Genomic DNA, 19,533 nt, shown 5'->3' with positions numbered 1-19,533 from the left:
GCTGTGTTATTCCTTGTAATGTGATAACAGAAAGGCATTATTGGGAAGTCCACTCAGCTGTGCCTGAGGTCATATCAGCCTTTTCTGGAGGGTGCATTCCTCCACAACTCTACAATATGTCAATTTTTGTCATTTTGCGCAAATTGTTCAAAATTACTGGATTCAGCAATTCCAAAAAAAGTTCAATACAAATTTGATTTGTTATCTCTTGTGTTTAATTATGCGTCATGCAATGTTCGGCTCTGCATGTACGTGGTGGCACCGTGTCATCAGGCACTGTTCCCATCACAGAGTCTGCCAAGCAACCTGAGGCTTCTGAATTGTTCAGCTAGAGCCAGGTGTCGGCTGATTCAGGTTCACTGGTCTTCAGCTCTGAAGGAGTTAATTACTGTAGACGGGTGAGCAGGAACTAAGATAAGAGCTCAGGTTGCTTCCTATTTAAAGCACGGCTTTCTTCCAGTATGTGCCCCTGATAACTACAGCATAAGCTCCAGCGATCCAGGTCTTGGTGGTTATCCTGTTTATGGTGATCCATGTTGCACTTTTGAGTTTTTGTGAGTTACTTTCTTCCTTATTTCATTGCTCCCCTGTACACATTTTGTCTCTTCTTTGTGTTTGAGTGCAGTGTGTATGAGTTTCACTTCTCCCTTGTCCGTGTCATTTTGTGGGGGTTTTGTCCTGGCCTGCCCCAAGGGATGAGGAGAGGGGGGGAGTAAGATCAGGGCTCAAACAGGAGTTAGGGTCAAGCTGGGGGCTCAGACCTGGCTACCATCAAGCCTACCTCTGAGATAGGTTCACAAGTCTGAGGGCCAGCCTAGGGGCCCCTGTCCTATCATTACATACCCCATGACATTATGCCACTTCTGGTAAAGCTGTATATCGGACAGCCTCTTTTTTTTTTTTACCAAATTATAACCCAATCTTCCCTCGTTTCTATGATGTACGACCCGTTCAGCAAATGATTTCTTTTTATTTTGCAGTCACAGGTATAATTCCACTACTATCCATTCCCTTCACACACAAAATAGATAAAAAGGCCATTAAATAATAATATGCCTTGTCCTAAGTAATAAACCTCTTCAGTCTTTGCTCTTTAAAAACCTATTCAGAATTTTATCAATTTACATTATTCATTTCGCCACGCTTTTTTGTAATATCCTCCCACAAAGGGATTCGGTGTAAATGTTCATTATTAATTTTCCCTTTGATCGAACGCTGTTACATTTAATGAGTATTGTAGGGATGAGATTGTATTGCTATCTTGACTCAAATATATTATCATGTTAGTGTATTGAGGTGATACAAAGTCTTCCGCATAATGCATTACTTACTGCTTAGGGCGATACTCTAAAAAGGGAGACAATTACAGTCCGCGCTCTCTGTATTGTATCATGTGCGGTGTACCTGATGAGATTCTCCTTGGGCTTTTAATGCAAGGGAACCTTTTATTGAAAGTAATATTGACATAACCATTCTGAAGGATTGAGTATTCAGAATTTACATTAGACCCTGCAATAATTCACTCCACATTCGGTGGAGAATGCGGGCATAAAAAAATAAGCACCAAACCCCATAACAAACTATTGGATTGTGCAGCACTCAGCTGTGACCACCATCTGCAGCTTATGGCCCATAAAGAGGAAAAGCTGCTATAAGTCACACATTCTACCTCTACTTAGTGGCTTATATCTTTACATTCTTTACATCCCTCCAAGGTTTCTTAGCATTCTTCATTCATTTTTTTTCCATAACCTTTGCTTTACATCTACATGCAATTTATTACTTTTCTCTAGCTTTTGCTTCTCTCCATTGGGTGTAACTTGAAGCTCATGGGCTCCAATGCAAAAGCACCAATGGGGCTCCCAATTGTTGCAAGTAGTTAAAAGCATTGGTCTTTCCATATAGGATAAAAGGACTTTTTGGGCCACCCTGGGCTCCAGGATCCGGGTGTATTTGCAACCAGTGGCGTAACTAGAGTTTGATGGGCCCCGGTGCAAAGTTCAGACCTGGGCCCCCCCTCCACGTACACCGACACTTAGGGTACGGGATAATGACACTGACACTCGGGGTACAGGATAATGATGCTGACACTTGGCTCTTACCCACAGCACCCATATTTCCCATGATCTGAAGGCCCTCTATCAGCACCCAGCTTTCCTATGTTCTGATATCCATCTTGTCCTCGGCACATTGCTTCCCCATGCTCTGCTATGCATCTTTCCCTCAGCACCCAGCCTCCCCATGCTCTGCTATACATCTTTCCCTCAGCACCCAGCTTTCCCATATCAGAGCATGGGAAAGCTGGGTGCTGAGAGAAGATGTATAGCAGAGCATGGGAAAGCTGGGTGCTGAGGGAAAAGAGCCTTTTTACCTTAGCACAAAACGCTCATATCCCCTGCTTGTATCTTTGTCCCCCCTTGTATATAGTTCTCCAAATACAATAATAGCACCCACATAGCCTTCCAAATAGTATAAAGGGTCCCACATAACCCTTCATATATTAGAATACACTTCCATAGTCCTCCATGTATTATAATGCATTTCCCATAGTTCTCCATGCATTATAATTCACCCCATAGTACTCAATATATAATACTGCACCACATAGTCCTCCATATATTATAATGCACCCCCATAATCCTCCATGTATAAAGTAGTCCTTCAATTATTATCATGAATTTTTCATAGTTCTCTATGTATTATAATTCACCCCATAGTTCTCCATATATTATACTGCACCACATAGTCCCCAATATTTTATAATGCACCCCCATAGTCCATGTATAAGGTAGCCTCCATAGTCCTCCATATATTATAATGTAGCCCCCATAGTCCTATATGTATTATAACGCAACCCCATAAAACTTCATATTGCATTATGCAGCCCCATACTCCTCCATGCATAATGCACCCCTATATTCCATGTATAAGGTGTCCTTCATTTTGTATTATGCAGCCCCCCAGACCTCCATATATAATAATGCAGCCAGCCTCTCCAGGCCCCCATGTATAATAATGCAGCCAGCCTCCTCAGGCCTCCATGTATAATGTAGCAGCCAGCCTCTCCAGGTCTCCATGTATAACAATGCACCCAGCCTCCTCAGGCCTCCATGTATAATGCAGTATCTCCAGGCCTCCATGTATAATGCAGCCTCTCCAGGCCTCCCTGTATAATGCAGCCTCTCCAGGCCTCCATGTATAATAATGCAGCCTCCCCAGACCTCCATGTATAATAATGCAGCCTCCCCAGACCTCCATGTATAATAATGCAGCCTCCCCAGACCTCCATGTATAATAATGCAGCCTCCCCAGACCTCCATGTATAATAATGCAGCCTCCCCAGACCTCCATGTATAATAATGCAGCCTCCCCAGACCTAAATGTATAATAATGCAGCCTGCCTCCCCAGACCTCCGGCCGCGCTATGCTTCATCATTACTGTGCGCGATGACGGAGGAGAGGCCGCAGCCGCTGACACCAGGTAGGGGGCCCCGATGCCGCCGCTGACACCAGGGAGGGGGGCCCGGTGTCGGCGGCGGCAGCGGGTCAAATAGCGGCCGCGTGGTCTGTGACAGATCAGCGCGGCTCCTCTCACACTGACAGGAGCTGGCTGCTGATCTGCCTGGCGGCCGCCGGGCCCCTAACCTCCCGGGCCCGGACGCGATCGCGACCGCTGCGACCGCGGTAGTTACGCCACTGTTTGCAACCCCAGTACCTACTCTAGTTACTACTCTACTTCTCTCTGTCACGATTCTCTGTGCAGAGCATGTCACAAACCTGGAGATGCTCTGCAGCTCTTACAGATCTGGCAGTGTCTCCAATCCTTGTGCAGAGCATCTTGTCTTTGGAGATGCTCTGTGGCACTTACAGATCTGGCAGTGTGTCCATTCCTTTGTGCAGAGCATCTTACCTTTGGAGATGCTCTGCAGCGCTTACAGATCTGACAGTGTGTCTATTCCTTTGTGCAGCGCCATCCTTGATAATGAACTAGCAGCTTAGTCACTATACTGGAGTCCAGGTTGGTTCTGGACGGTGCTAGTTACTCAGCTCCTCCATCTTACGGATAATTGCTCAGGCTTCGTTATTGAGCATGCTCCCCCCAGATATCTGCCAGTTGTATTCTCTGGCTCTGCTGTATTCTGACCTTGGTATTCTGACCTCGGACTGTTATTGGACTTCCCTCTGCCCGCTCCCTATTCCTGTGTTGGACCCCTGATCATTATCTGACTACATCTATGCTTGCTCCTTTTTTAAACTATGTGTTCTTCTGGTTTTGTGACCCTCGGATTGTGGCTTGACTACGTCTCTGTTTACCCCTTATGATACATGACCTCCTGTTACCAGACCCCGATTCTCCTGACTACCCTTCCGTTCCTGCGACCCCGTAAGGTAGTGACAAGCCTTATACTCCCTTCACAATCGCAGAAGCTTTTAGTCGTTTGTACAAATGTGTCCGAGATTGGACCGCAACCCACAGAGTGGCCGTGGGTCTCCCATCCCAAGCGTCACAGGTTCATAGAAATATATGAAACTGTCACATTCTGGTTGGCAGATCCTTGGCCACTCTGTGGATTGCGGTCCAATCTCAGACCAATTTGTACGGATATATGGATGTGCCCTAACCATTCTGTTTTAACCACTTCTCTAAATTGAGGTCAATCAGAAATATCATATGTCAATGTACAAGGGTGGACTCTGACATAATAGGCCCCTGTGCATGGACAGTATATGGGCCCATTTTGGACTAATAGCTCTTTATCATGTAGCATTGGGCCTGCTTTGGAGGTGGTAGTGGGCTCTCTTAGCTCTTTGGCCATGGCTGCACCGGATCAACCAACAGTATGTCCGCCCCTGTCAGTACACTGCAGATTTAGGAGCTTGGAGTTGTAATTCCCAGTGGCAATATCTCTGGTTCTTGTGCCACACAGGTCATTCTTTATAATACCCCTTAAAAAGTGAAGACGCCCCTTAGGGAATCAATTAGAATTGACCTATTTAATATGAAGAGGGTGATGAGTAAGGACCACCATACACATTAGATACCTTCCAGTTATCTCTCCCGACCAGTCTATATATAAGAACACTCAACGAAGCCAAGCACTCCAGTGTTCTCCAAGAGACCCGCTGCCAGGCTCCTACAGTATTTTAGGGTGTCTTTACTGGATTTTTCTATCCCCTGACATTAGTCAAGGGTGAGTTGAGACACAGACTGTCGGTTGATATCGGGGACCATTAGACTGACCATACACCAGGATGACCATACACTAGATTAAACTCAACCAAATACACTGGTTTAGGTTAGATTGGTTCTTTATAACAAGTGTTCAAGCAACTGATATCTTATATATATGGATGAAGAACAAGGACTTCCTGGGATCACAAGCATTGACCATATCATATTACTCAATGCCATAGACACCATCTACCAGAATCCCTACAGTTTCTTTGTAGCTCATTGAAAGGTGGCAGTACATAGCATTTATTTCATAAACAAATTATGGACTTTATATTTCATGTGGTCCAGGAAAATCTGCCATATGAGATCATGAAAGTGAATATTCTGAAATAATATTGCAACTTGACTGTGCTAGATACTGGAGATGGGTCATTGATCCATTGAGTTTTGTAATTATATTTAATTTTTTCCCATAAATTGAAGCACATGGCCACCTCCTCAAAGAGATCTTTGATTTTCTTTACATCAACACTGAGGTCTTATAGGTTGAACATGATGGATGTATAAGCCCAGATCTCAGGAGGAGAATTGTGGACTTGCACAAGTTTGGTTCATCCTTGGTTGCAATTTCCAGATACCTGAAGGTTCATCTGTACAAACAATTATACACAAGTACAAACAAGATGGGAATGTCCAGCCTTCATACCGCTCAGGAAGGAGATGGATTCTGTGTGCCAGAGAGTAATGTGCTTTGGTCAGACATGTGCTTATTAACCCAACAAAAAAAGCAAAACACCTTGTGAAGATGCTGGCGGAAGCTGGTAAGATTGTGTCATTATCCACAGTGAAATGAGTACTGTATCAAAATGGGCTGAAAGGTCACTCTGCCAATAAGAAGCCATTACTCCAAAAGAAAGATAAAAATCCAGATTAATGTTTGCAAAATCACACAGGAACAAAAGACCTTAATTTTTGGAGACATGTCCTGTGGTCTGACCAAACTAAAATTTAACAGTTTGGCCATAATGAGCATCGCTCGTTACATTTGGAGGAAAAAAGGGAGAAGCTTTGAAGCCTAAGAACACCATCCCAACTGTGAAACACGAAGGTGGCAGCATCATGTTGTGGGGTTGTTTTGCTGCAGGAGGGACTGGTGCACTTCACAAAGTATTTTGGAACTTTAGTTGAGTTTTACTTTGACTCAAAGCTCTTCTAAATTATTTATTCAGTTTTTTATGTTTGCAGTACACTCCTTACTTACTGAGAATGCCTCATATCAGCCTAGGGCATTTTAATTAGAGCTGGATCCTTCCTGCCCTTAAAATTATAGGCTTTCATATAGAGTTAAGGTCCCAACAAAGGAATACACCTTGTCGCTGGCTGTTGGGCTCTCATAAATTGGCCAATTTGTTCTCTAACTACCTTATTTTTTAACATAGTTTCTATTGCAGTAATACAATTCCAATTTCAATTTTTTTTGTATTTTTATTATATTCACTAATTGTCTCAGCTTGCACCTGTTCACACTTGTCTTATTCTTGAAGGTTCTGATCAATTATTTGATATTTTTCAATTATTTATTAGTTAAATTAGAGTAAATGGTATTCTGTCAGCTAAGAGAACCTGCACTTGCTTTTTTTTTCTAAAATGTGTTATGTATTCTTATTTTTTTATTCACAAGGTGAATCCTAAATTATTTACCTGGCTGTGCATATAGCTGGCTAACTTACTCATCATTTCTTATTTTCTGAACTGAATTCATGGAAGCATAATGTATATGTATGCTCTGATATTGGTTATCTGCATACAAATGCTTCTGTTGTTGTATATTCCATGCATTACTCATATTGTTTGTGTCTTGCTTTGCTTTTTCATAACATTCCGTCATGTTCTTTCGGGAATATCATTTTGAAGGTCAAATTCTAACAAGACCACAATAGGAAGGTTAGACTTGGGTTATTGGTTATTCCAACACAGAAAGTTATCGACTGCCCCTCTTGCCGATGACCACCAAGACCCCCACTAATACCGGAGAACTATTCTCTAGCATGTCCCATTGGAATGGTGCGGTGGCCATGGATTTGGTGTCTACGGCACTGCCGGACATGAACAGCAGTTGAACCACCAGTGTCCATCAAGTCATTCAGAATGTTCCCGCACCCTTCTCGTCTACTAAACCTACACTATTCTTGTGAAACAGTGTCATGTGACCGCTGCAGGCAATCATTGGCCACTGATTATCCAGAGCCTTGGCAATTCTGTCCCGGAGGATGAACATTCATACTTTCGCTTGAAGGTTGCAGCTGATCAGTAGCCATTGAGTGACCGCAGGAGTCTCGTGCCATTCTTTATATTAAGAGACCGACTAGCTGAGATCAAAGCAGGAGCAGTATTGGCCTGGAACTAGATTTTTTTGTTTCATGCAGCACAGTGAAGGGTTGCATTAACTATATTGGTATTTTAGACACGATTTTGTCCATACATAAGAATGTGTACTTTGTTTAGTTAAGTGCCAGGAATGGAGCATGCTTATACCAAGACTTTACTATATTTTCACAAACCAGGGTCTATTGCAACTTATTTTTCTAATATTTTGATTTTTATGCCATTTACAATCGGTTGCTTCTAAATCACAGCCTTTTCATTTTTAAATTTGAATGGTCTGACGAAGACTGAAACCAAGGATCGTGTCATGCAATGTTCGGCTTTGTACACACCTGCTGGCAGACATTGTTAGACCCTGTTCACACTACAGAATCTGACAAGCAACCTGAGGTTTCTGGATTGTTCAGCCAGAGCCGGACGTTGGCTGGTCCAGATTCACTGGTCTTCAGCTCTGCAGGAGTTAGGTCCTGTTCACCAGCATTAGCTCCAGCAATTCCCGGTCTTGGTCATTTTATTCTTTATGATGATCCATGTTGCGTGTCTGAGTGATGTGAGTGTTCCCCCGTTTTGCGTTACTTCCACCCTTTTTCGTTGTCCCACAGTACACATATTGCCTCTCCTGTGTGCTGTGTGTACGAGTTTTCGTTCTCCCTTGCCCAAGTCATTTTGTGGGGTTTTGTCTTTGTATTTTCTGGTCTGCCCCAAAGGTGGGGGAGACGGGGAGTAAGATCAGGGCTCGGACAGGAGTCAGGGTCACGCTGGGAGCTCAGACCTGGCTACCATCAAGCCTACCTCTGAGATAAGGGACAGTGCAGGGTCTCAATTCTGAGGGCCAGCCTAGGGGCCACTGTTCTGTCATTCATTACATACTTCGTGACAGATTAGCTGAATAATCCCCTACAATAGATACCCTGAGTGTTTCTTTGCTGTTAGTGGGATCCCACTCAAGCCCCATAACCTGTTGTGCTTCCTAAACATAAAGCAAAGAAGAAAATAAGGCACAAGATCGATCTCAGTCTGATATTTCATCTCTACTCCTGCAGAGTCTATGGAGGACAGGAACTTTTCATCCTGTTATCACCTATCAGGTAGAGAAGGTTCTCCCTCATTGCTACAATTAGTGTTGCCCTTCCTATTTTTACTTTATGGGTGATTCTTATCTAATTATCTCTGAACCTAACTAGAATTTTTTTTAGAAACATAAGAAGGGGGAAATCATTAAGGAATGCCTGAAAGTATAGCTCTATAGCTACACATTTTTAAGTCCTTCATTTTTTATTTCAGGAAATTTTATTCTTACCTGTATCTAGGCACTGCCTTACTTCCAGACGATCCTCTTTAATTTTGATTGTAGTCATTAGCCCATGAGTGATGCTATGTGTTGTCATCTTTTGAACCTATGTGGAGATTAATAGCACATGGATTAGACTCCGTAGAAAAGGGCCCCCGCCGACCCCAGTGCCTAATTCAGCTGTACGTGTGTCCGAGTGTGCATATCCAGCTGAAATGCATCACAGAGCAAAGACCTGTCGGGTCCCTGCGCCGCAATATACGATCAAAGGCAGATAGCTGATGGTGTGTTGGGCCATGGCGCTACATAGCAGTGACATCATGAAAAGCCATAGTAAGCACGCCGATGTTAGCTGCTGGCCATTGGGCTGGCTACAGAGGCAGACACCACAGGATTTGGGGAGGTGACGTGAGTAGCATGTTTTGGTTTTTGAAAGGCAGACCAGAAAACACAAATACCAGGAAGGGGCCCAGGATAAGGAAACACATACCCAGAAGGGGCCCATGATGAGGACATATATACCAGTATGGAGGCATATACAGCAGGAAGGGGCCCAGGAGGGCGATATATATTTGAGGGACATATACACCAAAAAGAAGCCCTTGATGGGGGCATATACCAGGATGGGGACATGTACACCAGGAAGGGGCCCAGGAAGGGGCCCAGGATGGGGATATATATTTGGAGGACATATACTAAGAAGAAGCCAGGATGGTGACATATACCAGGATGGGGTACATATATACCAGAAAGGGGCCCAGGATGAGGACATATATGCCAGGATGGGGACATATACATCAGGAAGGGGCCCAGGACCAGGATAGGGATATATATTTGGAGGACATATATACCAAGAAGAAGCCAGGATGGTGACATATACTAGGATGAGGTGCCTATATACCAGGAAGGGGCCCAGGATAAGGACATATTTACCAGGACAGGGGCATATACACCAAGAAGGGATCCAGGATAAGGACATATACCAGGATGGGGGACATATATACCAGGATGGGGTTCATATATACCAGGAAGTGGCCCAGGATGGGGACATATAGCAGGATGGGGGACATATATACCAGGATGGGGATATATATACTTGAAATGGACCCAGGATTGGGGACATTACTACATAATGAAGGAGGTAACACATGTCTTTATAGGATTTAGAATGCTACAAGAGCCCATATATCTGACCAACATGCAAGGGGAGTGGGAGGTGGGCACATCCAAATTTGGCACCTGGCCCATCTGACTAGTCACACTAGTACAGGGTATATAAGTTCTCCTCCTCCTTCACACATTGCACAGCTCTTGTGTCCATAAATGCCTGGAGGAACATGGGACTAGACCTGTCCATCAGCCTCCGCCATTTAAGAAAACAGATTTCTCATGTGCTGTGGTTTTCACTTAGAGGAAACGCGTGGATATGTCTGGTCTCAGACTTCTCCGTCAGCAGCAATTTTGAGAACAGGAGAGTCGAGCTTTTTTTTTTACTTTATGTATATAAACCCTTTTACACTTTATATGAGAGTAATTGCACTATAGAAGGTAAAGTGATTATGATCGTATCTACCAATATCCGCATAATCAATGTTAATTGGCACATACTGTATTACGTTGGCACAGAATTATTCGCATTCACATAACATATTCAGCAATACCTGATGTCCTGTGTCTGTTTCCATGTATGTGGGGCACATTTTGTCTTCTTATCCAAGTTACAACCATCAAAACAATTCATTATAATTCACGCTCATTAATAAAAGTCATCCCTGTCATTAGAGCGGAGCATCGTGGCATCGCAATGCATTGTCCTGCTCCCCGGTGCCGAGGATTGAAGGGTTCTCAATGGCGGCCACTTGTTACACAGTCAGCTGGAATAGACTGTTATTTGGTGAAACGAGAGAGCGGAATCAGCAGAGCTTGTTTCAATAGGTTTGTTGTTTCAACGCGGGCCGGGGGCTGAGCTGAGCTAGGTTCAGACCCTGTTATGTTTGTTCTGATCCTATGCTGGAAAACTACTCAATGTAAACCATCAATTTCCAAAATCCAAGCAGTCAACAAACTGCATAGGATAACCCATATATATATTCATATCTAAAAAAAGGCATTTTTATTGTTCCTTTCCTTTTTAAATGCAAAGTTAGCATACCTACCGCATCATCAAACATGGTTAAGATTGAAACTTGCTTGTAATATCTAACATTCTAAATAAAATTGTACTGAAAATCCACACTGTACTTTTCAGGATTCTCCGGTATTATTGTAAGGACCGGGCGGTTACTTGACAGTGTGAGGGTAGGCCTGGGCTATAGGCCATTTGTCCAGATGTAATATGATTATCTGTGTGTGTAAATAATCAAAGTACAGATGTTGTTGCATAATTATCTGTGTGTCTATATGACAATCGCATAGAAGCTTCATAATATGATTCTAAAATGTGTATTCCGCAATGTGTTAAAGATAATGAAGCCAAAATGAACAATGAACAAAGAGGTATTCATAACATACTGAGAGAATTCATACTCAGTTGGTTCACACCAATTGGGATGTGGGATGTGAGATGTGGGATGTTGACTCCTTGTTCTTGCTCCAAGGTCAAAGTCGAATGTTGTATTGTAAAATCACAAGATTCTTTAATACACGGTTCAGATGCTAGCTTCTGCTCAAGTAGGGAACACGTCTCATTATCTGATTAATTTATATCTGCGCAGATCGATTTGAACTCCGTCTCTGTGACCCTGATAAATCCCATTTGTGATTTCCCCAAAATTTCCAACCTTGATAACAGCACGTATGTGATCACATGCCAACTAGAGTGCCTGTCCTTTCTCAACACAAATTAATTTAGCAAGGCCGAAGAGGTCTGTCACACTCGCCGCCGGGAATGGTTCTGCGGTGAGCAAAAGTTGACTCATTGGACCACAGGGGAACTCCGGACCTACCCTTTTATGGGGTAAAGGCTGGGACTATGGCAGCGGATACCCAGGTCAGGGGCAGACACAGGAGCAGAGGGGGCCGAGTCGCAAGTGTGAAGAGCGAACATGATGGTAGCAGAGGCAGAAGGCACAGTCTCTGGTGGAAGGCACAGTCTCTGGTGTAGCGAGGGGCACCCGGATTGAATGAGGTTGCAGGCATGGCCGGTACAAACAGGCACAGTCTCTGGTGTAGCAAGGGGCACCAGGATAGGTGAGGTTGGTGGCATGGTCAGGATGAACAGGCACAGTCTCTGGTGTGGCAAGGGCCATAGGATAGCTGAGGCTGGAGGCACGACCACGACAGACAGGCACAGTCTCTGGTGTGGGGAGGACCACCAGTATAGCTGAGGCTGGAAGCATGGTAGGGACAGACAGGCACAGTCTCTGGTGTGGCGAAGGCTATCAGGATAGCTGAGGCTGGAGGCACGACCAGGATTGACAGGCACAGTCTCTGGTGTGGTGAAAACCACCAGGATAGCTGAGGCTGGAAGCATGGTAGGGACAAACAGGCACAGTCTCTGGTGTGGCGAAAGCTACCAGGATAGCTGAGGCTAGAGGCACGGCCAGGATGGACAGGCACAGTCTCTGTTATAGTGAGGGCCACTGGGGTAGCAGAGGCAGGACGCACGACAGGCCGGCAGGCACAGTCTCTCATGTGGCGAAGGCCACCAGGGTATCAGAGGCACCCCCATGATGGGGGAAGACAGGCAGGGGCACTAGCACCGACAGGTCAGAACCGACAGGCAAGGGAAACTAACAGGACTGAATGGATGGGAGAGACAAGGGGACTTGACAACTAGCTAGCTAGGGCACTGGACACTAACTAGCTAAACTAAGGTGTTGAACAGGCAACCCCCTAGTGGGAGCTTGCCTTAAATACCCAATGCATCTCAGCAATAGGCTGAGAGGGACTTCCTAGGACTGGCACGCTGGCCCTTTAAGAGGGGGCAGCCATGTGCACACTCCCCAGGAGGGCTCTTTTAGCTTCTGTGACATGCGCACTGACTCCAGGAGGTGGGAGGAGGAAGCCCATGTGTAGGAGTGGCAGGGACATTGGGCAAGCATGCAAGAAGACAGAAGCAGCGGTGAGTGACAGTGTCACTGTAGGAGGGGAGAGGCAGGGACACAGCATTACAGTACTCCCCCTTACACCCTCTCTTCCTTAAGGCTGAAGTAAGGTTTCTCTACTCAAAGTCGATCGTAGCCAGCAGACCGGTGGAAATCAAGACAAAATCACATTAAAGTCAATGGAAGGTGGCAAACGGGCAGAAATTAGGACAGGCTGGTGTCGCGGGCGGAGGAGGGGACGCCGCGCTCTCCCACTGCTCGGGTCCGGCTGTCGCGGCTGCTGCGGCCTGCTGCTGCTCGGTGGCTCGAGCGATGGGCCGGATCCCGGGGACTCTAGCGACGCTCCTCGCCTGTGAGTGAAAGGGGGTTTTTGGGTGTGGGGATTGGTTATTGTCCGTGATGCCACCCACGGTTGTGGTGATTTGTTGACACCACCGCTGCTCTGTATGGGGATCCCGGGAGTGGTGGTATGGAGCAGCTAGTTGTTGTGTTGCCCCTCCGTGGGTAGGGGTTGGTGATCCCGGGGTCCAGTGATGAGGTGGGGGATGCAGGGCTTGGTGGGCGCAGGGACGCGGGGGCAGCGCTGTGCCTTGCGGCACTGTGGTACTCACTCAGCCTGAGACGTTGACACCATTTTCGGTAAAACACACGGCTGGAAAGACGGTTCCCACGGACGGCTGCACTTGCTTTCCCCAGTAGGTGACGGTGACGGTCCCTCTGACCTGCACCTAAGTTGATGATGGTTGCGATGGGTTCCCACCGGTAACCCGCTCCCCGGCTTGGATATGGGCCGGAGGAGCCCTACTTTGCCCGCAGGCGCTGGCCCTGAGAAACTGGTGCCCTGGCGGTGGCGGTGTCTCTCCGTTACGGTTGGACTGTTGCCTTCAATCGGGACTTGGTTGTTTGGAGACAGACGTCCCCTTCACTGACGGATTTGGCAAATTATGGCGACTCCTAGCCTTGCCGGGATCCGAAAGGCCCCTGCCCTGGTGCTGACTGTTCTTCGTATACTGCTCCAGACCACCGGGCGACTACCCGTCCGCGATGCTTCCAGCAACCTCCGAGCAGTCACCCCTGCGGACTATCACCGCCGTCTGCTGACCTTGCTGTCACAGTCCGGGGCACACACCCGGACCAACTTCAGGCTTTACTACTGTCACTTTTCTGTCACTTCAGCTTTTCTCGTTAGCTCCACTACTACTTCCTTCTACTTTACTCCCCTAACTTGAACTGCCTGGTTCCTCCCGCCTCCAGGGCTGTGAACTCCTCGGTGGGCGGAGCCAACTGCCTGGCCCACCCCCTGGTGTGAACATCAGCCCCTGGAGGAAGGCAACAAGGATTTTGGTAGCTTGGGTGTTCCTAACTGGGGTGTAGGGTGTGGTGGTGTGATGACCTGTGACCCCCTGGCTTGCCCAGGGCGTCACATTCCCCCTTAGCAAAATGCAGACCGTCCGCAGGCTGCCCGTCCAACACCGGTTTTATTTTCTGAAAAATATGTAAAAAGGTAAACGGTAACATAATATAAATTATAACATCATCCCACAACGGGAGGCACATTTCTTAAACGTTGCAAAACGGTTTACGGTTACGGTCTCCGCTCTCTCCCACCCAAGCAACCTGGCCCTGATGCTGCCCCTAAAACCCAGGCAGCACCCCTTGACCCAAGTCCAACACAAGTTACCCGAGCGGGATCTGTCCTTCCCCTCCAGAGGGTAGCCACCGGTTCCTGTGGTGGCTGGGCCCCAGCCTGCTCTGCTGAGGGCCCTCCCTCCAACCTGCCTCTCCGGAGGCGGCAACTGAGGAAACGGTAACGGTAAAACAACTTATTTACAAGCCACTAGCATCTGTGGTTGCCCTGCAAGTTCACGGGCTTGTCCATGGAAAGTTCTCCATGCAAAACTTTTTAAACGGTCCCCACGGGGACAACGGTGCCGGCAACGGCCGGTTTCCTCAATCAGGGTAAATCAGGTAAAGCTCCGGTAATCATTTTCTTTTATCATTTTCCAACTTTCAAACAAACTTGTGAACATGCTGACTGGTGGTCCCAACGGGGACGGCTGCAGCGGGCATCCGCTGCCCTTACTTCGGGTCCTCAACATCACCTGAGGGAGGGGGTGCGGCGCTCACTTGGGACTCCTGGCTGCCCCTTAGCTTAGCGTCCAGCACAAACCACCCCCTCTCCCCACAGTGCCGGGTGTACTGCACAATGTCGCCCAGCATTAGGTTACGGCCGGGATGCTCCTCAGGCAGGTGGGCATTCACATCCCGCCGGGCTACAAACACTTCGGCCTCCAGGCCCGGTTCATATATAAACCCATAGCCCCGGCGGACATCAAACCGCCTCACCTGCCCTTCGTACAGCGGGCCCCGGACACGGAACGTTGCTTGACGGAGGCTCTCCTTCTCTCTAATTGCTCGGGCCACCAGTTCCGCCTTCTTCCTCTCTCTCTCACCGATCTCCAGGCCCAGCGGTACCGGCTCCCTGTCCCAATACGGCGCTGCTGCGAGCTCCGGCGCACGGGTCGGGCCCCGCGGGACATTCTGGACGTTGCCCACTGTCAGGGATCTGGGCGGCAAGTCCCGCAGCGTCTTGGCCTTGGGCGCCGCCTTGCAGCGACAACCCGGCGCTACCTCAGCCGAGGTGTGGGGGATGGGCACAGGGGCTTTCCGCAGCTGGGCCTCCGGCTCGGAACGGTTCATCAGCTCCGGCTCGGGGACTTTTTCTGGAGACGCCTCCGGTACGGTTTTCGGAGCCTTCCAGGGCAACACCTCCGGTCGACTACGGGCTCCGGCTGCAGGTCGGCCCGCCTGGGCGGGCATGCTGGGTAGTGCTACCGGTTGCGGTGGTAGCAGGCCTAGTGGCGGGGTCACGGCCTCCGAGACGCGTGGCGAGGGAGGCAGCGGGGGGAGAGGGCTTGGACCGGGTCCCGCAGCCGCGATGACCGGCCCTTTCAGGCCATCGGGGCGTGGGTCACTCACCCTCCCTTCCTCCGCTTCCTCCTCGCGTCTCCGCACGGCTGCTATAACATCCGCCATGTCGGTCTCCCACTCCTCCATGAGGAGCTGCATCCTGACTTGCAGCCGTTGGTAGAGCTGCGCGGTCCGGATCTCCACCCACGCCGCGGTTCCAGGCGCGGGGGCTACGGTGTTGCGGGACGGCATCCACATGCTGCTGGCAGCTTTTCCCAGGAACAAGATGTCTGCAGAGTCCTGGCGTCCCTGCTTTTATAGCTGCTCTCACATGCAGCCAGCCGCCATCGCGTCCCCCTTAGCTTCTTTCCGGCCCCTCCTCTCTTGGGGCGGAGTTTTGGCCTTCGCGCCTCTGCTACTCGAGAAGACGCTCGAGCGGGAACTTTTCGCGCCAAAGATGGCGACTTCTGAAATTTTTCAGCCGGACACCTCCGGCGGTCACAAGGTGCACCTCTACCCAACGGCAGAGCGGTAAGATCCTGTTCGTGACGCCAAGTTGTCGCGGACGGAGGAGGGGACGCCGCGCTCTCCCACTGCTCGGGTGCCTGCTGCTGCTCGGTGGCTCGAGCGATGGGCCGGATGCCGGGGACTCTAGCGACGCTCCTCGCCCGTGAGTGAAAGGGGGTTTTTGGGTGTGGGGATTGGTTATTGTCCGTGATGCCACCCACGGTTGTGGTGATTTGTTGACACCACCGCTGCTCTGTATGGGGATCCCGGGAGTGGTGGTATGGAGCAGCTAGTTGTTGTGTTGCCCCTCCGTGGGTAGGGGTTGGTGATCCCGGGGCCCAGTGATGAGGTGGGGGATGCAGGGCTTGGTGGACGCGGGGGCAGCGCTGTGCCTTGCGGCACTGTGGTACTCACTCAGCCTGAGACGTTGACACATATTTTCGGTAAAACACACGGCTGGAAAGACGGTTCCCACGGACGGCTGCACTTGCTTTCCCCAGTAGGTGACAGTGACGGTCCCTCTGTTCTGCACCTAAGTTGATGATGGTTGCGATGGGTTCCCACCGGTAACCCGCTCCCCGGCTTGGATATGGGCCGGAGGAGCCCTACTTTGCCCGCAGGCGCTGGCCCTGAGAAACTGGTGCCCTGGCAGTGGCGGTGTCTCTCCGTTACGGTTGGACTGTTGCCTTCAATCGGGACTTGGTTGTTTGGAGACAGACGTCCCCTTCACTGACGGATTTGGCAAATTATGGCGACTCCTAGCCTTGCCGGGATCCGAAAGGCCCCTGCCCTGGTGCTGACTGTTCTTCGTATACTGCTCCAGACCGCCGGGCCACTACCCGTCCGCGATCCTTCCAGCAACCTCCGAGCAGTCACCCCTGCGGACTATCACCGCCGTCTGCTGACCTTGCTGTCACAGTCCGGGGCACACACCCGGACCAACTTCAGGCTTTACTACTGTCACTTTTCTGTCACTTCAGCTCTTCTCGTTAGCTCCACTACTACTTCCTTCTACTTTACTCCCCTAACTTGAACTGCCTGGTTCCTCCCTCCTCCAGGGCTGTGAACTCCTCGGTGGGCGGAGCCAACCACCTGGCCCACCCCCTGGTGTGAACATCAGCCCCTGGAGGAAGGCAACAAGGATTTTGGTATCTTGGGTGTTCCTAACTGGGGTGTAGGGTGTGGTGGTGTGATGACCTGTGACCCCTGGCTTGCCCAGGGCGTCACATTGGCAAGACTGAATCACACGGCACGGATCCAAAGCACACCCACAAAAAATAGGCAAGACAGGACAAAACAAAGAAGGAGATCTTTTCCAAATGGGTATCTCCCATGGGTTCATCAACAAGGCATTCAGGTGCAGGCTGGGGCATTACATTTAGGCATGACACGAACAAGAGCTTCAGGAGGTACCGGATGGGAGCTTGGAGATGCACCACAGGTTCAGGAAGTTAGTCATTGGGTTTAGATTGGCGCATTCCATCCACGCACAACACCGACAAAGGCTTCAGAGGGCATCGGATGGGAGTTTGGAGATACACCACCATGGCTTGTTGAATGAGACTGGCCACAGGATAGGAATGAAGCATTGAGGTTCGAATTGAAACATTCCATCGACACACAACACCAATGAAGGCTTCAGAAGGCATCGGGTGGGGGTTTCCACACACGACACTGACAAAGGCTTTAGAGGGCATCGGATGGGAGTTTGGAGATGCACCACCGCAACGTCACACTGGGCCTTGGCTTGAAGATTCTCGCATCGTAGCTCAACCGTATGTACGCTGGTCACTTCTATAGGCTTAGGAACAGGAGCAGAAACAGGACTCAAAAAAACAAAAAGGTATCTGGAAAGACAGAGCCAGGTGGACAAGTTTCTTCACTCTGTGAAGTTCCATTACTTGGCACAGTTCATACTGGGGCAAAAACCAGAGTCAGCAGAGTCCATGACCTATTCAAATTGTCACACTCGCCACTGGGGATGGTACTGCGATGAGCAAAAGTTGACCCACTGGACCACAGGGAAACCCTGGTCCTACCCCTTTGTGGGGTAAAGGCCAGGACTGTGGCAGCTGACACCCAGGGCAGGGGCAGAAGCAGGAGTAGACAGGGCTGAGTTTTAAGTGTGAACAGAGACCACGAGGGTAGCAGAGGCAGAAGGCATGGCCAGGGCTGGAGAGGCACAGTCAGGGCCACTGGGATAGCGGAGGCTGGAAGCACAGCTGGGCTGGACAAGCACAGTTTCTGATGTGGTGAGGGCCATTGGGGCAGCTGAAGCTGAAGGCATGGCCAGGATGGACAGGCACAGTCTCTGGTGTGGTGAGGGCCACCAGGATAGCTGAAGCTGGGGGGGCCAAGACAGACAGGCACTGTCTCTGGTGTGGCGAGTACCACCGGGATAAGTGAGGCTGAAGGCATGGCCAGGACAGGCAGGCACAATCTCTAGTGTGGCGAGGCCCACCGGGGTAGCTGAGGCTGGAGGAATGGCCAGGGCGGACAGGCAGGGACACTAACACCAACAGGACAGAACCAACAGGCAAGGGAAACTAACAGGATTGAACAGATGGGACAGACATGCGAACCTAACAACTAGCTAGCTAGGGCACTGGACATTAACTAGCTAAATTAAGGCGTGGGACAGGCAACTTCCCTAGTAGCAGGTTGCCTTAAATACCCAGTGCCTCTCAGCCTCCCTAGAAGCGCTCTTGGAGGTCCTGTGACGTGTGCACAGACTCCAGGACGTGAGAGGAGGAGGAAGCCCACATGGAGGAGAGTGATGCTGGGCAGCGTGGAAGAAGCCAGCAGCGGCAGTGAATGATAGTATGTCCCTGCAGGAGTTGAAAGGCAGGGTCGCAGTGTTACGTCGTCTCTTCAAAATATGGCCAGAAGTATGCAAATCACATACTCTCAGTAATGTGACCGCTCAATCTCGGCATCAATACCGTAGAATTCTAACAGTGTGCGGTGTGCGCACTGTGAGGACTCAGAAGTCTGAAATCACAGAGTGACTGAGACCTTTAGCAGAAAACCAGACACCCCCAATATTGCTTCTTTACTGAGACATCATGTGTCAGGCGAGTTGGCAAGCCCCTGTTCAACTAGGTTTGCAATGGTGACAATGGGCATCTTCTACATCTAAAGTAAAGAAGTGTAATGTTCGCTGGTGCTGGGGAGAGCAGTAGTTGGAGTGGAGCCACTGACTGGACCACAGGGGGGTC

The 19,533-nt window shown here is 49.1% G+C and overlaps 1 protein-coding gene across 1 annotated transcript in view; it reads right to left on the bottom strand.

Annotated features, from left to right (window-relative positions):
- TMPRSS5 (transmembrane serine protease 5) overlaps positions 1 to 10,748 on the bottom strand; it is a 43,692-nt gene extending 32,944 nt beyond the window's left edge. The window contains exons 1-2 of the mRNA XM_075327637.1: positions 10,514 to 10,748; positions 8,862 to 8,958 (exon numbers count right to left, since the gene is read on the bottom strand). Coding sequence (XP_075183752.1) covers positions 8,862 to 8,958; positions 10,514 to 10,552 — 136 coding nt within the window. The 5' untranslated portion in view covers positions 10,553 to 10,748. The remainder of the gene's footprint in view (positions 1 to 8,861; positions 8,959 to 10,513) is intronic.
- Between the last annotated feature and the right edge of the window lie 8,785 nt (positions 10,749 to 19,533).

The sequence above is a fragment of the Anomaloglossus baeobatrachus genome, chromosome 11 (genome assembly GCF_048569485.1).
Source record: "Anomaloglossus baeobatrachus isolate aAnoBae1 chromosome 11, aAnoBae1.hap1, whole genome shotgun sequence".
In the NCBI taxonomy this organism is placed as follows: domain Eukaryota; kingdom Metazoa; phylum Chordata; class Amphibia; order Anura; family Aromobatidae; genus Anomaloglossus; species Anomaloglossus baeobatrachus.
The sequence above is the reverse complement of the archived record's forward strand: the minus strand, read 5'-3'. Positions and strand labels throughout refer to the sequence as shown.